General features: G+C 41.1%; 1 protein-coding gene across 4 annotated transcripts in view; it reads left to right on the top strand.

Annotated features, from left to right (window-relative positions):
- UBE2F (ubiquitin conjugating enzyme E2 F (putative)) overlaps nucleotides 1-18035 on the top strand; it is a 75952-nt gene that overhangs the window by 19955 nt on the left and 37962 nt on the right. For 3 of the 4 annotated variants that reach the window (XM_032277759.1, XM_032277758.1, XM_032277757.1), the window contains one exon: nucleotides 7008-7073. In XM_032277759.1, the coding sequence (XP_032133650.1) occupies nucleotides 7008-7073 (66 nt within the window). Of the gene's footprint in view, nucleotides 1-6942; nucleotides 7074-18035 lie in introns of all 4 variants that reach the window. The other variant, XM_032277760.1, reaches the window with a different exon arrangement.

Raw genomic sequence — 18035 nt, 5'->3', positions numbered from 1 at the left:
CAAACACTAAGTACTGTGAAATAATTGCATGAAGAAAACTTTTTATGTTTTAATAACCTTGTATAGCAAAAAACCTGTTTTTCATGTTTGTTAGGAATTATTTTTAATTTCGTTTGAAAAGGTAGGATTTTTTCAAGTGTCTAATAAAAACAAGGTGGGCCAGGTCTGATGACTTAGGCCGATAATCTCAGCACGTCGGGAGGCCGAGGCAGCTGGATCACTTGAGGTCAGTAGTTTGAGACCAGCTTGGCCAACATGGTGAAACCCCATCTCTACTAGTAAAATACAAAAATTACCTGGGCATGGTGGCATGTGCCTGTAGTCCTAGTTACTCGGGAGGCTGAGGCAGGAGAATCACTTGAACCTGGGAGGTGGAGGTTGCAGTGAGCCAAGATCATGCTGCTGCATTCCAACCTGGGTGACATACTGAGACTCCATCTAAAAAAAAAAATTTGCTGGGCCTGGTGGTACATGCCTGTAGTCCCAGCTGCTTGGGAGGTTGAGGCACTAGAGTTGCTTGAACCCAAGAGGTGGAAGTTGCAGTGAGCCAAGATCATGCCATTACACTCCAGCCTGGGTGACAGAATGAGACTCTGTCTTAAAACAAAAACAAAAACAAAGAGTAAGGTTCTGCCATCTTTCTGAGTGCTTTCTATCTCTCCTTAGCATAGCAGAGGTGCATTTGGTTAGGTTTTGTGCCTCTTCCACATGCATTCTGTCTCACATCCACTTTGAGTGGAAAAGTATATAAATCAATAACAGTTTTATTTTTGTTAGGGATGATACCAGCTTTTTGGTAGAGTGCTCATTTGTAACTTGTCCGCATGTTTGAGGGGTGGCTGTACTGCCTTGCCATCAGTGGCTGTCCATCTTGCTTGATCATTTCTGCCCCAGACACCCAGGGCCAGCATGCAGTCTTCACTCGTGAGCATGGTACACCCGGAAAGCCCGTTTATCAGACAGTTTACTTGGATAATATATGTCATATATTCTTTTTTTCCCTATCATTAATCTTCTTCCAACCCCTTATTTCAAAAGGTAATTAAAGTCTGAAAGCTTTGATCATTTCAGTAATTTTTGAATTATAACTTTTTATCATCATACTTGCTTTAAAATTAGTTCTGAAGCTGAGGCTGTCTGTGGATGATGGTGAAATATTTTATAAGTGGGTCTGCTGTTTTGGGTGAGTGTTAGAGAGGACTTAGGTTTGGATGTGGAGGGATCTCTGACATGGGGCAGGACAGGGCCCATTCCAGCCTCCATCTGAAGTTGGAAAGATAATGGTGGGATGCATCCTCTACATGGTTGTGAAGTCAGTTTGAGAGGGTAAGTATGTAATGATTCTTGAAAAATTATTTTTGAGACAGTCTTGCTCTGTCACCGAGACTGGAGTGCAGTGGTAAGATCTCGGTTCATTGCAACCTCTGCCTTCTGAGTTCAAGCTATTCTTGCCCCTCAGCCTCCTGAGTATCTGGGACCACAGGCGCACACCACTCCAGGCTAATTTTTGTATTTTTAGCAGATTTGGGTTTTTGCCATTTTGGCCAGGCTGATCTCGAACTCCTGGGCTCAAGTGAGCCGCCTGCCTTGGCCTCCCAAAGTGCTGGGATTACAGGTGTGAGCCAGCACACCCAGCCGAAAGATTATTATTATTTTTTTTTAAAGATGGGGTTTCACCATGATGGCCAGGCTGGTCTTGAACTCCTGACCTCAGGTGATCCACCCACCTCGGCCTCCCAAAGTGCTAAGATTACAGGCGTGAGCCACTGCACCCAGCCAATTATTTTTAACATACAGAATTTATGGATAGGTATAGTGAGTTGTGATATAAAATATGTTCCTTACTGTGGATCTCCATCAAAAGTGTTTTGAAAGTCACTGGATTGCTTGATCTCAAAGTTTTCTTCAACTTGGAAATGAGGCAGTATCTTGACATTCTGTTAAAAGGTTATCTTTCTGGCTGGGTGCGGTGGCCCACACCTGTATTCCTAGCACTTTGGAAGGCTGAAGCAGGTGGATCATTTGAGGTCAGGAGTTTGAGACTAGCGTGGCCAAAATGGTGAAACCCATTCTCTACTAAAAGTACAAAAATTAGCCAGGCATGGTGGTATGCACCTGTAATCCCAACTGCTCGGTAGGCTGAGGCGGGAGAATTGCTTAAACCTGGGAGGTAGAGGTTGCAGTGAGCTGAGATTGCTCCACTGCACTCCAGCCTGGGCGATGGAGTAAGACTCTGTCTCAAAAAAAGGTTATCTTTCTACCCACTGAAGTATTTACAGATGAAGTGGTTTGCTTTGAAATGCTACAGGAAGACAACCAACTGTGTGGGGAACAGGATAGACAAGCAAGATTGACAAAATGTTGAAGTGGGGGAATGAGTTCATTATACTGTTCCCTTTTACTAAGACATTTTCCTAGTAAAAATAAAATAATTCCTCTGCTTTCCTCTCCCTTCTTATCTTCCCATAGGCCCCCAACTGGAGCCTGTATATTTATGTAAACTTTTTTTTTTTTTTTTTTTGAGACAGGGTCTCTCTTTGTTGCCCAAGCTGGAATACAATGGCATGAGTGCAGCTCACTGCAGCCTCAGCCTCCTGAGCTCAAGTGATCTTCCCAACTTAGCCTTCTGAGCAGCTGAGACCTCAGGTGCCTGCCACCACACCTAATTTTTTTAAATTATTATTTTTTTCTTATAAAGATGGAAACTCTTGTGTTGCCCAGATGGTCTCAAACTCCTGGGCTCAAGTGATCCTCATGCCTCAGCCTCCCAAAGTGCAGAGATTATAGGCATGAGCCACTGTGCATGGCCAACATATGTAGAAGTTTAATCAGAACCACAGAAAAGTTTCCACTTATAAATGTTTCATTCATCCTTGATTTGTGTCTTACAGAAATTGTTGGTTTTTAACCCACAGACTGTACTTTTAAAAACAACAAAATTTTATGACTGGCTTTCAAATCAGGATTGTAACTGCATCCCTTAGGTTTGAAGGAATCATGGCACATCTTCCTAGCCCTATCACTATGGTGTCAAATATTAAGACAGCACGCTCCCTGCATCTTCTTTCATTCTTCTCCCTACCTTCTCTCCTAATCAAAGAGGGGGTAAGTTATATATCAGTTTGTACAAGTAAGACATGCTTTCCAAAAGTATGTCTCATTATTCTAAAGAGAAAACAGGAAGCCACAAATGAATAACCCTTTACTATCTGTTTAATTATCTTCCTAAAATGTTTACAAAGGCAAACAAAATAACTTGACGTGTATCAGTGCCACTTAGTAACTATTGAGAACTAGTTGGAAGCTTTGTACACGCAAGTTTGTAAAAGTTTCTCTGCAAAAAAAAAAAAATTAAAATATTTCTTTTAGATAAACTGAAATATTATTAGAGGCTCAGGTAGTACATGCTTACATGTAGATAAAAAAAAGCTTAATTCTAGTTTTAATAAAGCCCTTGCATTGAACTAGAACAAAAACCTGACTGTTAACATTTTTTTCTTAGAACTTAACCTCTTTTTTTTTTGAAATGGAGTCTTGCTCTCTTCCCTAGGCTGGAGTACAGTGGCTCAATCTCAGCTCACTGTGACCCCCACCTCTTGGATTCAAGCGATTCTCCTGCCTCAGCCTTCAGAGTAGCTGGAATTACAGGCAGCTGCCATCATACCCAGCTAATTTTTGTATTTTTAGTAGAGATGGGGTTTTGCCATGTTGGCCAGGCTAGTCTTCAACTTCTGACCTCAAGTGATCCGCCCACCTCAGCCTCCAAAAGTGCTGGGATTACAGGCATGAGCCACTGTGCCTGGCATAGTTTTATTGCTTTTTAATCTACTTTGACAATTTCTTTATTCTTGGTGGGCCAGCTTTTTTGGAGCTATTGGTTTCTGCATCTGTCTATTAAAACAAAGGAGAATGCTAGGTATTAAAAACAAATACATGATACCAACGTCAACTAATCGTTGAAACATTTCCCAAATCATAATTCTATGTTTTTGTTTTAGAACTCACTAGAAGGATGGCATTTATCTTTTCAAGTTAAAATTAGGAAAAATAAAGCCCATTTTAAGTATTTTCACACAAAGTTCTAAGTGTGTAATTTTTGGGAAAGCCTTGAGCTCCTTGGCCCCAGGTTTTTTATTTCTGAAGTAAGGACTATGACATTGTCACCTCTAAGACTGCTTCTTGCTTTTCTAGGCAATTTTCACTGGAAAGGAAACCCCACCAACAGTCCTGTGTTACTTGTTCTTTGTATGTACGGGTGTCCCATGTCTTAGCACGTTACTAAGTACTGAGAGGAATGAGGCATGCAGTAGGGCAAGGGGTCATGAACTAGTTAATGTAGGGATTAGATTTGCTTCTGCTGATAACCTGTGTGATCTTGAGCTAGTCACCAAACCTCTCTGGACCTTCCACTCATGTCTCTTAATTGAGGATGTTGGACTTGATGGTCTCTAAGGCCACCTCTGCGTAGAAATTTGAACTGTCCTGATTTTGATGAAGACTTACATCATTGTCAAACTAAGTAAATCCTTTTGGTGGAACTTGTAAGAAAACTTTAAAAAAACATAAAAAGTCTTCTAAAAAAACTCAGAAAAATTAGAAAGACAAAATATAGTAAACTCTGGGTGGGAGCTAACTTCTTGACAGCATTCTCCTTCTTCTTCTTTCCTCTTATTCTTCTTTCTTCTTCCCCTTCCCCCTCCCCCTCCCCCTCTTTCCTCCCCCTCCCCCTCCCCCTCCCCCTCTTTCCTCCCCCTCTTTCCTCCTCCTCCTCCTCCTTCTCCTTCTCCTCCTCCTCCTTCTTCTTCTTTTTTTTTTTTTTGAGACACAGTCTCACTTCGTCGCCAGGCGCTAGGCTGGAGGGCAGTGGCACAATCTTGGCTCACTGCAACCTCCACCTTCCAGGGTCAAGCAATTCTCCTGCTTCAGCCTCCTGAGTAGCTGGGACTACAGGGGCACACTGCCACGCCCAGCTAATTTTTGTATTTTTAGTAGAGATGGGGTTTCACCATGTTGGTCAGACTGTTCTCAAATTACTGATTTTGTGAACCACCCACCTCAGCCTCCCAGAGTGTTGGGATTACAGACATGAGCCACTGCGCCCCTTCTTTTTTTTTTTTTTTTTTTTTTTTTTGAGACGGAGGTTCGCTCTTGTTACCCAGGCTGGAGTGCAATGGCGCGATCTCTGCTCACCGCAACCTCCGCCTCCTGGGTTCAGGCAATTCTCCTGCCTCAGCCTCCTGAGTAGCTGGGATTACAGGCACGCGCCACCATGCCCAGCTAATTTTTTGTATTTTTAGTAGAGACGGGCTTTCACCATGTTGACCAGGATGGTCTCGATCTCTTGACCTCGTGATCCACCTGCCTTGGCCTCCCAAAGTGCTGGGATTACAGGCTTGAGCCACCGCGCCTGGCCTGGCACCCTTCTTTTTAACTTCCATTTGCTATGGTGACTATGAATGGCTGTGGTGCCAGGAGAACATAGTAGAAGTTTGACCTGAATTCTTTCCTGGTTTTTCCATGTTTAGTTCACTAGCAGTGGTGAACTGAGAAGTTTAGCATAGGCCTGTTGTGGTGGCCCATGCATGTAATCCTAGCATTTTCGGGGGCCGTGAGTAGGTCACTTGAGTATGGAAGTTCGAGACCAGCCTGGGTAACATGCTGAGAACCTGCCTCTACAAAAAACATAAAAATTAGCCAGGTGTGGTGGTGTGCACCTGCAGTCCTTGCTACTCAGGAGGCTGAGATGGGAGGATCACCTGAGCCTGGGAAGCAAAGGTTGCAGTGAGCTGGAATCATGCCATTGTACTCCAGCCCAGGCAACAGAGTGAGACCCTGTCTAAAAAAATAAAGTTTAGCACAATATTTTCTGATTTTATAGATATAGAAAATTTCTACATATATATTCCTTCCAGATTCCCTGGGTATTTTTTCCATTGGTAATTAGCCGTGTGTCATTTGTTTGAGGGAGATAGGGATGGGATGCAACCAACTTCTCTGGCCAGCACCAGCAGCCAGTAGTTCCCCTCCCAGGGGAGCACTTTGTTCTGATTCAGGGCTCTTGTGATTTGGATCAGTGGGCACAGAACATTGCCATCTGGGTCAGTAGAACATTATTTTACCGATAAAGAAAGCCGATTTACCACTTAGGTAGTAAAGGTATTTTTTAAAGAGACAAATTATCATGGTAAACTCTGGGTGGGAGCTAACTCCTGGGCAACATCGTTCTTTTTCTTCTTTTGAGATGGAGTTTTGCTCTTGTTGCCTGGAATGCATTGGGCGCAGTCTTGATCTCAGCTCACTTCAACCTCCGCCTCCCAGGTTCAAGTGATTCTCCTGCCTCAGCCTCCCAAGTAGCTGGGATTACAGGTGCATGCCACCACATCCAGCTAATTTTTTTGTATTTTTAGTAGAAACGGGGTTTCACCAAGTTAGCCAGGCTGGTCTTGAACTCCTGACCTCAAGTGATCCTCCTGCCTCGGCCTCCCAAAGTGCTGGGATTATAGGCTTAAGGCACCACATCTGACCAGCACCCTTCTTTTTAACTTCCATTTACCATGGTGACTGAATGTCTGTGGTGCTAGGGGAAGAGAGTTGACCTGGGTTCTTTCCTGTTTTTTTGTGTGTGTGTTTAGTTAGTCTTTGCCTGCATATATTAATCTCCCTGAGATATGATTTCTTTTTGTTAAAGTACAGTAGCATAATTCTTGAAATTAATGGAAAGATCTCTACATTTAGTGACCATTTAAAGGTTGAAGGAAAACATCTGCATTTGGAATTAACTAATAAAAGACTATAAGGAGAAAAACACATGACAAAAACCACTGGTTTGCACTTGTAGAGTATTGGCACAATTATTATTGGACAAATAGGGAGGGAGATCTACCAACTTTCCCTAAGCCATATGAATCCCTCTAACACCACTAAATTTACATGTGTTCAAAGGTTTGCCTCGTCATCTGGACTGCTGCTCACCGCCAGACCTTCCTGATGTGCTGTTTCTTTTGCAGGTACATGTAAAGTGCATTTTCCTGATCCAAACAAGCTTCATTGTTTTCAGCTAACAGTAACCCCAGGTAATACTCTTACATACTTAAGTATTAAAGTGATTTCAAACAGCAAATTGTAAAGGCTGCCCATACCTGTAATCTTTGCCTTGGTTTATACTCTAGCTTTTAAGAAATTAACACATTAATAACCATTTCATGTGAAGATAAGATATATACTTCATAGTGAAGGACAAAAGCATAGTAAAGTGAATTTGAGGCATTCAGTGTACGCTCTTAATAATGATGTATAAATGTAACTAAGGTTAATGACAGCTGAGGCAGTTGGTGTATGGTGAAGAGTGTTGGCTTAGAAGTCATAACTGTGTTCCAATCCTGCTCCCCTATGTAGGAATAGTGTGACCTTGGTTAAAAGTTGCTTAGCCTCTTAGCCACAGCCTGCCTATCTACAAAGTAGGGATCAAATAGGACCTATCTCATAGGACAGTTGTGAGGATTAAACAGATAGTGTGGGTAAAGCACTTAAGCCCAGGGTCTGGCACAAAGAAGCAGACAGAAAGAGGATTACCAGCTGTCCTCAGTAAGACTGATAGCGTCTAATCTGCAAGTTGCCCCAGCGTGGCAACATATTTCTTCTTGATCAAAGTGGGCAGCAAGAGGAGGACTTGTATATTTTCTGGTTACAATGCAGCTCTAAGAGCTGCAGATTCCCACACTTCACAACCCACTGGTGTTTACGTTGGACAGTGAGTGGCAACCAGTCGATGCTGCTGTGGGGAATTAAGAAGGAAGAGGGTTTTGTGGTGGAAATATAGGGTGTTATTTTATTTGGGGGATGGAAAGGTAGTGAGAAACTGAGAATTATTAGTCACTAGCTAATTAAAATGTGGAAAACAATATAGGATTCTGGTAGGTGACAGTGAACCCATGAATAAGTCCTGGCCTTGTCTCTCTGTAGGTAGGATGGGCTTTTTTTGTGGAAGATGTTTGATAATAATAGCACAAGAAATCCTGGTTTCAAAATATGCTTGAAAACTTTAAGAAATTCCGTTTTATCTATGTGATGGTTCCACAAAGGGCTCTGGGAGTGTAAATGAGTTGACACCGACTCCTCTAAGATGAGGAGAGTACTTGGGTATGGTAGTTAATACTGGAGCGCCATCATTACACACATATTTCTCTCATTGCGTTTTCTACTAGCTGTGCTTTATGCCACATAAGAGCACCATCATTAGAAAGTGGGGTGTTCCACATGCCTGACCTCTATAGATCAGTGTAGTGAAGGACTTTAAACTGTGAAATGATGAAAACTCCTTCCTAAAACACATTGCATATTGTGCTGTTTTTGACGAGGGGTACTGAGCACACTCTAATGCTTTCCTGGTGACTCAAGGTCACTGTTATGGACATCATTTACTATTCTGTTAAGTAATGTACGGTATTCTCAGAAATTATTGTCGTGATTAAGATTGGTTCTCTGTTTACTAATTTCAGACTTGTGTTTATAGTAAAATATTTTCTTTCATCTGCCTTTCTAGGGCATTTTCGGTGGCTATTAGGGATTCTGTGGCTCTGCCCATTCCAAGCCTGGGCTTTGTGGTCCTTGGCCACTCAAAGATGTTTGTTGATTTTTCCAGGTTCTTTACTGTCACGTGATTGGGTTTCAGGCAAGTCTTGCCTCTGGATAAATGTTTCTTTTCACTCAAATTTTTTTTTCTTTTTAAGAGATGGGATTTCATCACCATGTTGGCCAGGATGGTCTTGATCTCCTGACCTCGTGATCTGCCTGCCTTGGCCTCCCAAAGTGCTGAGATTACAGGCGTGAGCCACCACACCCAGCCTTTTTTTTTTTTTTTGAGACCAAGTCTCACTCTGCTGCCCAGGCTGGAGTGCAGTGGTTCTTGGCTCACTGCAACCTCTGCCTTCTGGGTTCAAGTGATTCTCCTGCCTCAGCTTTTGTATTTTTAGTAGAGATGGGGTTTCACTGTGTTGGCCAGGCTGGCCTCAAACTCCTGACCTCAGGTAATCTGCCTGTCTCAGCTTCCCAAAGTGCTGGGATTACAGGCTTGAGCCACGGCACCCAGCCCCCCTTATTTTTTAACTGAAATTTTTTACTGAATCACATTAACATTGTGATTATTGAGATTAAATCTAGGACAGCATCTTTGATGTTGGCCTTATAATTGTCCTTGAAAATGGGGCATAATTGTTATAGTTTTTGTATTCACTGTTCCATCAGATTAAAAAGTAATTTGTGGCCAGGCGCAGCTGGTTACTCCTGTAATCCCAGCACTCTGGGAGATCAAGGCGGATGGATCACTTGGGGTCCGGAGTTCGAGACTAGCCTGCCCAGCATGGTGAAACCCTGTTTTCACTAAATATGCAAAGAAAAAAAATTAGCCAGATGTGGTAAGGTGCGTGCCTGTAATCCCAGCTACTCAGGAGGCTGAGGCAGGAGAATCACTTGAACCAAGGAGGCAGAGGTTGCAGTAGCTGAGATTGGCCTGCCGAACTCCAGCCTGGGCTACAGAGTGAGATGCTGTCTCAAAAAAAATTTTTTTTAATAAAAGTAACTTATGTCTTGTTACTTGTAAATACTTAATGCCTTACCATTCATATTTTTAATAAGTGTACATCAGGGCCCTTAACATTGAGCTGTGCACAGCATACTTTTTAAATACTGTGTATATGCCCTTATTTTGTGATGTCTGTCAGTTGGAAAGCTGTGGTGATGCCTGCCCTTTGATTATTAAGAGAAGTGTGGCTGGGATATCCCAACCCTAAACACTTATCTGTCTCCTGTTCACACTTGGTAATGTTTTAGTAGTTTTATTGGTTTTTGGAATGGTTGCTCATGATTGGGAACAAATATACTCTTTAGAGAAAAAACATGGAAATTTAATTTGGTGGTGGGGAAAAGAAAGGGACTGAATTTTGAAAAAGAAGTGTCCACATCATCTCACAAAACAAGAAAATGTAGTAATAAGTGAAATGAAACAAAACAAAAACTTAAAAGCCTGAAATTTCCCATGGAGTCTTCTGTGAAGTTAGTGGGACAGTTTGAAAAACTGGGCCTGTTCAGTAAGTGACCTGGCTCACATGTAGATGGAGGTCATCTCATTTTGCCCTGCTGTGATAGTGGTGATGGTTTTAGGCTGAAGGGAACGTGGTTTAAATAACAATGACAGGTTTTCAAATTTTAATTTTAATTTTTTTAATCAGTTTTACTGAGGTATAAAATTATAAACAATAAAATGTACAATTTGAAATGTATAGCCTACATTTGGAAAGTGTATATACATATGTAGTAATAATTCCAATAAAGATGAAAACATTTCCATCATTCCCTAAGTTTCTTTCTGCCTCTTTGCAGCCAATTCCTTGGCCCCTACACCTCCATCTAAAATTCCTTTCTGATTTTTATTTCCATAAATTAGTTTTGCTTGTTCTTGAATTTTTTATGTGTAAATGGAATCTTATATATGTACTCTTTGTCTCTGGCTTCTTTCACTTAACATAGTTTTAAATTTACACATGTTGTACGAATCAGTATTCCTTTTTTGTGGAATTGTAATGAATATGCCATAATTTGTTTATCTTCCTCGTGATAGACATTTGAGTAGTTTCTAGTTTTTGGCTAGTATCAATAATCCAAAAGCTATAAGCTTTGACTGCTGTGAGCTTTCTTTTACAAGTTTTTCATGTTCATAGATTTCCTTTCTCTTTAATTTGACCTAAGAGTGGAATTTCTGAGCCATAGGAAAGATAACAAGTTTAACTTTTGAAGAAACTTTCCACTGTGGTTGTGCCATACCCTGACCAGCACTGTATAAGAAGTTTCCATTGTTCTACACACATATCAACATTTGGGTGTGAAATAGTATATCATTGGGGTTTTTATTTGCATTTCCCAGTGACAAATGATGTGGAGTATCTTCTCATATATTTACCGGCCATTTATACATTGTCCTTTCTGAAGTGCCCCAGTCTTTTGGTCTAAAAAATCTTTTTGTTTTGTGCTGTGGTCTGAATACAAGTTCTTTGTCAGACACATGAGCTGCAAATATTTTCTCCTACTCTGTGACTTTTCTACTCATTTTTTTGAATGCTCTCTTTTGTTGAGGAGAATTTTTTTTTTTTTTCAGACAGTCTTGCTCTGTTGCTCCAGCTGGAGTGCAATGGTACAATCTCAGCTTGCTGAAACCTCTGCCTCCTACTAGGTTCAAGCGATTCTCGTGCCTCAGCCTCCTGAGTATCTGGGATTACAGGTGTGCCGCACCATGCCCAACTAATTTTTGTAATTTTAGTAGAGATGGGGTTTCACTGTGTTGGCCAGGATGGTCTCGAACTCTTTTCTGAAGTGATCTGCCCACCCCGGCCTTCAAAGTGCTAAGATTACTGGCATGAGCTACCGCACCTGGCGGTTTAATTTTTATGACGTGTAGTTTATCAGTTTTTTTTTTATAGTTTGTGCCTTTTGTGTCCTGTCCAGGAAATTTTTGCTTACCCGAAGCTTGTAAATATATACTCCTATGTTTTTTTCTAGAAGATTTATGATTCTAGGTTTTATGTTAAGGTCCATGATCCATCTTGAATTGATTTTTGTATATGGAGTAAGACAGAGGTTGAGATTTACTTTATATAGATAGCCATCTGTTTCAACAAAAAGGCCTTCCTTTCTTCATTGATACTTTGACCAAAAAGCATTGACTGTATATGTGTAGTTCTATTTTTTGGACTTGATTCTGTTTCTGTTCCATTGATCTGTGTTACCCTTAGGCTAGTACCACACTGTTTTAATTATCACAGCTTTATTTAGTACTTATTTTGAAACACGTAGTGTAAGTATTTCAATGTTATTCTTTTTTTTTTTTTTTTTTGAGATGGGGTCTCACTCCGTTGCCCAGGCTGGAGTGCAGTGGTGCAATCTCAGCTCACTGCAACCTCCACCTCCTGGGTTCCACCGATTCTCCTGCCACAGCCTCCTGAGTAGCTGGAATTGCAGGCGCACACCACCACAACCAGCTAATTTTTTAATTTTTAGTAGAGACGAGGGTTTCACCATGTTGGCCAGGCTGTTCTCAGACTCCTGGCCTCAAGTGATCCACCTGCCTCAGCCTCCCAAAGTGCTGGGATTACAGGCATGAGCCACCGCGCCCAGCCATAAGTTACATTTTTTTACTTAATCTAATGTTTTTGAGTTTCACCCATGTTGTTAATCAGTATTTTGTATTTTGTATTGATGAGTTATATTCTGTTGTATGGACACATACCAATTTATGTACCTGTTCACCAGTGGATGAACCTTTGTGTTGTTTCCACTTTGGGGCCATTATACATGAAGCTGCTATAAACTTTTGTGTGCAGGTCTTCATTTGCCAGTATGTTTTTACTTCTGGGTAAATACAAAGCAGTTGAATTACTAAGCCATGTGGTAAGAGTAAGTTTAACTTTATAAAACCACCACCATTAAGTTTTCCAAAGTTTCGCATTCCTACTAGCGATGAATGAGAATTCCAGTTACTCTATATTCTTACCAACAACTGGTATTGTCATTCTTTTCAAATTTTAGCTGTTCTGGTAGGTATATATCTCATTATAACTTTAACTTAAATTTCTCTAATGACTATGATATTGATCTTATCTTTTGCTCGTTTGCTATCTGTATATCTTCTTTGTTCAAGTGTGTCTTCAAATATTTTGCCCATTTTATGATTGATTGCCTTATCATTATTAAGTTGTAAACTTTCCTTATATACCTTGATATAAATCCTTTATCAGATATGTGGTGTTTTTTAAAGGGTTTTTATTGATATTCCATACAGAAAAAATTCTGATTAGAGACTTCTATAGCTAGATTATAAATCTTATATAGTTATGTGTGTGTTCCTCTAAATTTGTTTTAGAATGTATCAGTCATTATATTATTCATGTTTTCTTATTTTGAAAATGTGATTTATAAAACTGCCTATCTGATGCCTGATGATAAATGTGCAGCTTACATTGACTCATAAATGTTTAGAGGATTATCTGCTATCCCCATCATGTTTGGTTTGTTTGAGAGAGCTTTGGAGCTATGGAAGAAGTTTCTGAAAGTGTAATAAAGAAATATCCCAATTTTTTTTTTTTGAGGGGCATGCCGTGGCGCAATCTCAGCTCACTATAACCTCTGCCTTCCAGGTTCAAGTGATTCTCCTGCCTCAGCCTCCCAAATAGCTGGGATTATAGGCATGCATCACCACACCTGGCTAATTTTTATATTTTTAGTAGAGACAAGGTTTCACCATGTTTGCCAGGCTGGTCTCGAACTCCTGACTTCAGGTATTCTGCCCACCTTGGCCTCCCAACGTGCTGGGGTTACAGGTGTGAGCCACCACGCCCAGCTGGAATATCCCAATTTTTGAGCAAAGATTTAGTTAGTAAACCTGAAATCCGAGTTGGTTCCACGCATATGCTTTTTTTTTTTTTTTTTTTTTTTTTTTTTTTTTGATATGGAGTCTCACTGTGTCACCCAGGCTGGAGCACAGTGGTGCAATCTCGGCTGACTGCAACCTCCGCCTCCTGGGTTCAAGCGATTCACCTGCCTCAGCCTTCTGAGTAGCTGGGATTACAGGCATGCACCACCACGCCCAGCAATATGTATGTATGTATGTATGTATGTATGTATGTGTGTGTGTGTGTGTGTGTATATTTTTTTTTTTTTTTTTTTGTAGAAACGGGGTCTCATCATGTTGGCCAGCTTGGTCTCAAACTCTTGACCTCAAATGATCAGCCTGCCTCAGCCTCCCAAAGTGCAGAGATTAAAGGCGTGAGCCACCATGCCCAGCTGATGCATGAATGTTTTGGAACAACATTTAAATAACCGTGGACATGTAAAAAGATAAGGAAATAGAGCAGAGCACTGGAGTAGACCTATTGCCTTGACCAACATCCTGACCATGTAGTAGCTTACTTGTAGTTTATTGTTAATATGTCAAGGTTTCAGACGCATAAAATTTATACTTTCATCCCTGGTTCTTTCTAGCTTGATTTTTAATTTTAGTATAGAGATAACCATTATGAGGGGGGCACATTTGAAGACTCATAGGTTTGTTTTGTTTTGTTTTGTTTTGGTGGAATCTTTTCTTTCAAATAATCTTAAAAAGACAGGACAGTTCTCTTCTGATGTGGAAGAGAAATGTGATGTGAGCTCTTAAAACGTCAGTTATCTGCTGAAGCATTCTCAATTTTCGTCAGGAAAACATTCACTGCTCTTTCCGTGCCCCTTCCAAGAATTTGGCTGGTGTGATGCTTCTATGCTTACTGTGCCTACTGAGTAGGCTACCCCATCATCTGATACAGAGACACCCGATCTGTTCTCACACTGGTCTGTCCCCTGCCTTAAATGTAACTCCAAGCCAATTCTCTCGTGGAATGCTCAGGCTTCCTGAAGTAAGTATGGTATGAATTGTTTTAAAAACCATTCATTTCCATGGGCAAAAATAGATTCTGGTGGTTTCCAGTAAAAATGTATATAATATGTATAAAATCTCCAAAAATGACATGGTGTTTAAATCTTACATTTTTTGGCATTTAAAAAATTACCACCACTCTTTTAGTTTCCTGTTCCACCTGATGGTGTCTATGTGCCACAGGCTTTTTATCTTTTTCTAGAATCGTGTTTAGTGAGCTATAATTTACATACAGTAAGTTTGCCATTCTTTTTTCTTTTTTTTTTTTTTTGAGATGGATTCTCACTCTGTTGCCAGGCTAGAGTGCTGTGGCATTATCTCAGCTCACTGCAACCTCCACCTCCTGGGTTCAAGTGATTCTCTTGCCTCTGCCTCCCGAGTAGCTGGAACTGCAGGCACTTGCCACCACACCTGGCTAATTTTTAGTATTTTAGTAGACACAGGGTTTCACTATGTTGGCCAGGATGGTCTCGATCTCCTGACCTTGTGATCCACCCGCCTTGGCCTCCCAAAGTGCCGGGGTTACAGGCATGAGCTACTGCACCTGGCCTAAGTTTCCCACTCTTAGTTAGACAGTTCTCTGCCTTTTGACAGACATACACAGTCACATAACCAGCACCACAATTAAGAAACAGGAAGTTTCCATCACCTCAAAAAAAGTTCCCTCAATCCCCTTTGTAGTCAGTCTCCTCTGTCTGTACCCAGCCCCTGGCAGTCATCGACCTGATTCTTTCCCTCTAGTTTTCCCTTTACCAGCATATTAACTCAATGAACCCAGCAGTATGCAACATTTTGTGTGTGTCTTCTCCCACTTAGCATAATGCTTTTGACATTCATCCATGTTGTTGTGTGTTACTGTTATTTCAGTTGTGTGGTTGTACCACAGTTTGCCTATCCATTCATCAAACGGTGGACATTTGAGTTGCTCTCAGTTTTCTTAAATTATGAGAAACAGCAAAATTGTTTTTTCCAAGTAGCTGTACTATTTTGAATTCCCACCATTACAGTTTGAGAATTCTAATTGCTCTGTATTTTTACCAGCATTTAGTTTTAAAAACTTTGTGCATAGTAATGGTTACATGGTTGTATTTAATTGTGGTATTAATTTGCATTTTCTGAATGGTTGTCTCTTTTTTGGAGACACATCTCCTCAACTATTTTGCTCATTTTCTTAAAAAAATAAGTTTTTTTCTTATTGTGAGTCTTTAAGAGTTCTTTACCCTAGATATGTCTTTTATCAGATATTTTTTTCCTAGTCTGTGGCTCATCTTTATGTCTTTAATACTGCCTTTTAAAGACCATGTATTTTACATTAATTTGGGGATGTCCAACTTATGATTTTTTTCTTTGTGGTAGTGTGGTTGGCAGAATAATGGCCCTAAAAGATGTCCATGTCTGAATTCCTGGAACTTGTTGAATATGTTGTTACATGGCAAAGTAAAATTAGAGTTGCAGATAGATTAAGGTTGCTAATCATCTGATCTTAAAGCAGGGAGATTGTCCTGGAGTTTCTAGGTGTACCCAGTAATTATAGGGATCCTTAAAGTGGAAAGGGAGACAGAAGTAGCTATAGCCAGAGAAGGTGATGTGACAGTGGGAGCGGGAAGCAGGTGAGGTGATGCACTGGCAGTAACACTCACCTGCCCCTGCTGCCTCTGGAGATGCAGGAAGGGCCCATGAGCGCTGGAGGCAGGCAGCTTCTGACTGCTGGTAGTGCAAGGGAACAGCCTTTTCTGGGTCATCCAGAAAGGAGTGCTTCCTTGCCAACTTCATGATCTTAACCCAGTGGGACCCATTTTGGTCTTCTGGCCTCCAGAAGATAATGCATTTATATTGTTCAAGGCAAAGAGTTTGTGGAAATTGATTAGAGCAGCAAATCAAAACTAGTAAGAATAGTTTGTGCTGTGCATGGCTGGGCATGGTGGCTCACACCTGTAATCCTAGCACTTTGGGATGCCGAGGCGGGCAGATCACAAGATCAGGATGTCGAGACCATCCTAGTCAACATGGTGAAACCCCATCTCTACTAAAAATGCAGTCTCTACTAAAACCCCATAGAGACTGGTAAAACCCTGTCTCTACTAAAAGGTGGTGGATGCCTGTAATCTCAGCTATTCGGGAGGCTGAGGCAGGAGAATCACTTGAACCTGGGAGGTGGAGGTTGCAGTGAGCTGAGATTGTGCCACTGCATTCCAGCCTGGCAACATAGCAAGACTCCGTCTCAAAAAAAAAAAAAAAAAAAAAAAGTTTGTGTTTGTTGTGTCCTAAGAAATTTTCGTCTAAGAAATAAAAAGATTTTCTCTTATTTTAAATATTATTTTTTGAGACAGGGTCTCGCTCTGTTGCCCCATCTGGAATGCAGTGGCACAATCATGGCTCACTGTAACCCATCTCCTGGGCTTAAGTTATCCTTCTGCCTTAGCCTCCCAAGTAGCTGGGACCACAGGAACATGCTACCACACCTGGCTAATTTTTGTAGAGACAGGGTCTCGCCACATTGCACAAGCTAGTCTTGAACTTCTGGGCTCAAGCGATCAGCCCACTTTGGCCTCCCAAGTGTTGGGATTATAGGCATGAGCAACCATGCCTGGCCTTATTTTTTTTAAATCAGAAGTTTATGTTCTAGGTTTTACAATTAGGTCTACGATCCAGTTTGAGTTAATTTTTGCATGTTGTACAAGAATAGAGTGTAGTTTCTTTTTTTTTTATTTTTTCCCCCTCTTTTTGCATATGGTCATCCATTTCTAGCACTATTTGTTGAAAAGGCTTTTTCCCATTGACTTACCTTGACACCTTTGTCGACATTACTTGACTATATATGTATGGGTCTATTTCTGGATTCTAAACAGAATCCAGAAATTCGTTTGTTCTGTATGTCTATACTCATACAAATATCACTGCTTGATTATTATGGCTTTATAGTAAGTCTTGAAATCCCATCATGTGACCTCTGACTCCTTCAACTTTTTTCTTTTTCAAAATGATTTTGGTGATTTTTGTTCCTTTGCTTTTCCACATTCACTTTAAAATCAACCTGTCAAATTTGGCAAAAAACTTGCTGAGATTTTGATTAGGACTACATTGACTCTCATGTAAATCAATTTGGGGAGAATTGCTTTGTTGGTTTATTTGCATTGCTATAAAGAAATACTGAGGCCGGGCACGGTGGCTCAAGCCTGTAATCCCAGCACTTTGGGAGGCCGAGGCGGGTGGATCACGAGGTCAAGAGATCGAGACCATCCTGGTCAACACGGTGAAACCCCGTCTCTACTAAAAATACAAAAAATTAGCTGGGCATGGTGGCGCGTGCCTGTAATCCCAGCGACTCAGGAGGCTGGGGCAGGAGAATTGCCTGAACCCAGGAGGCGGAGGCTGCGGTGAGCTGAGATCGTGCCATTGCACTCCAGCCTGGGTAACGAGAGCGAAACTCCGTCCCCCCAAAAAAAAAAAAAAAAAGAAATACTGGAGGCCAGGTAATTTGTAAAGAAAAAGAGGCTTATTTTGGCTTATAGAACCATAAGCCTGTGCAGGAAGCATGGTGCTGGCATCTGCCTCTAGTGAGGGCATCAGGAAGCTTATA

Source organism: Sapajus apella, unplaced genomic scaffold, assembly GCF_009761245.1.
Source record: "Sapajus apella isolate SASKATOON/1434 unplaced genomic scaffold, GSC_monkey_1.0 scaffold10, whole genome shotgun sequence".
NCBI classification, from domain to species: domain Eukaryota; kingdom Metazoa; phylum Chordata; class Mammalia; order Primates; family Cebidae; genus Sapajus; species Sapajus apella.
This window is presented reverse-complemented; position numbering and strand designations above follow the sequence as displayed.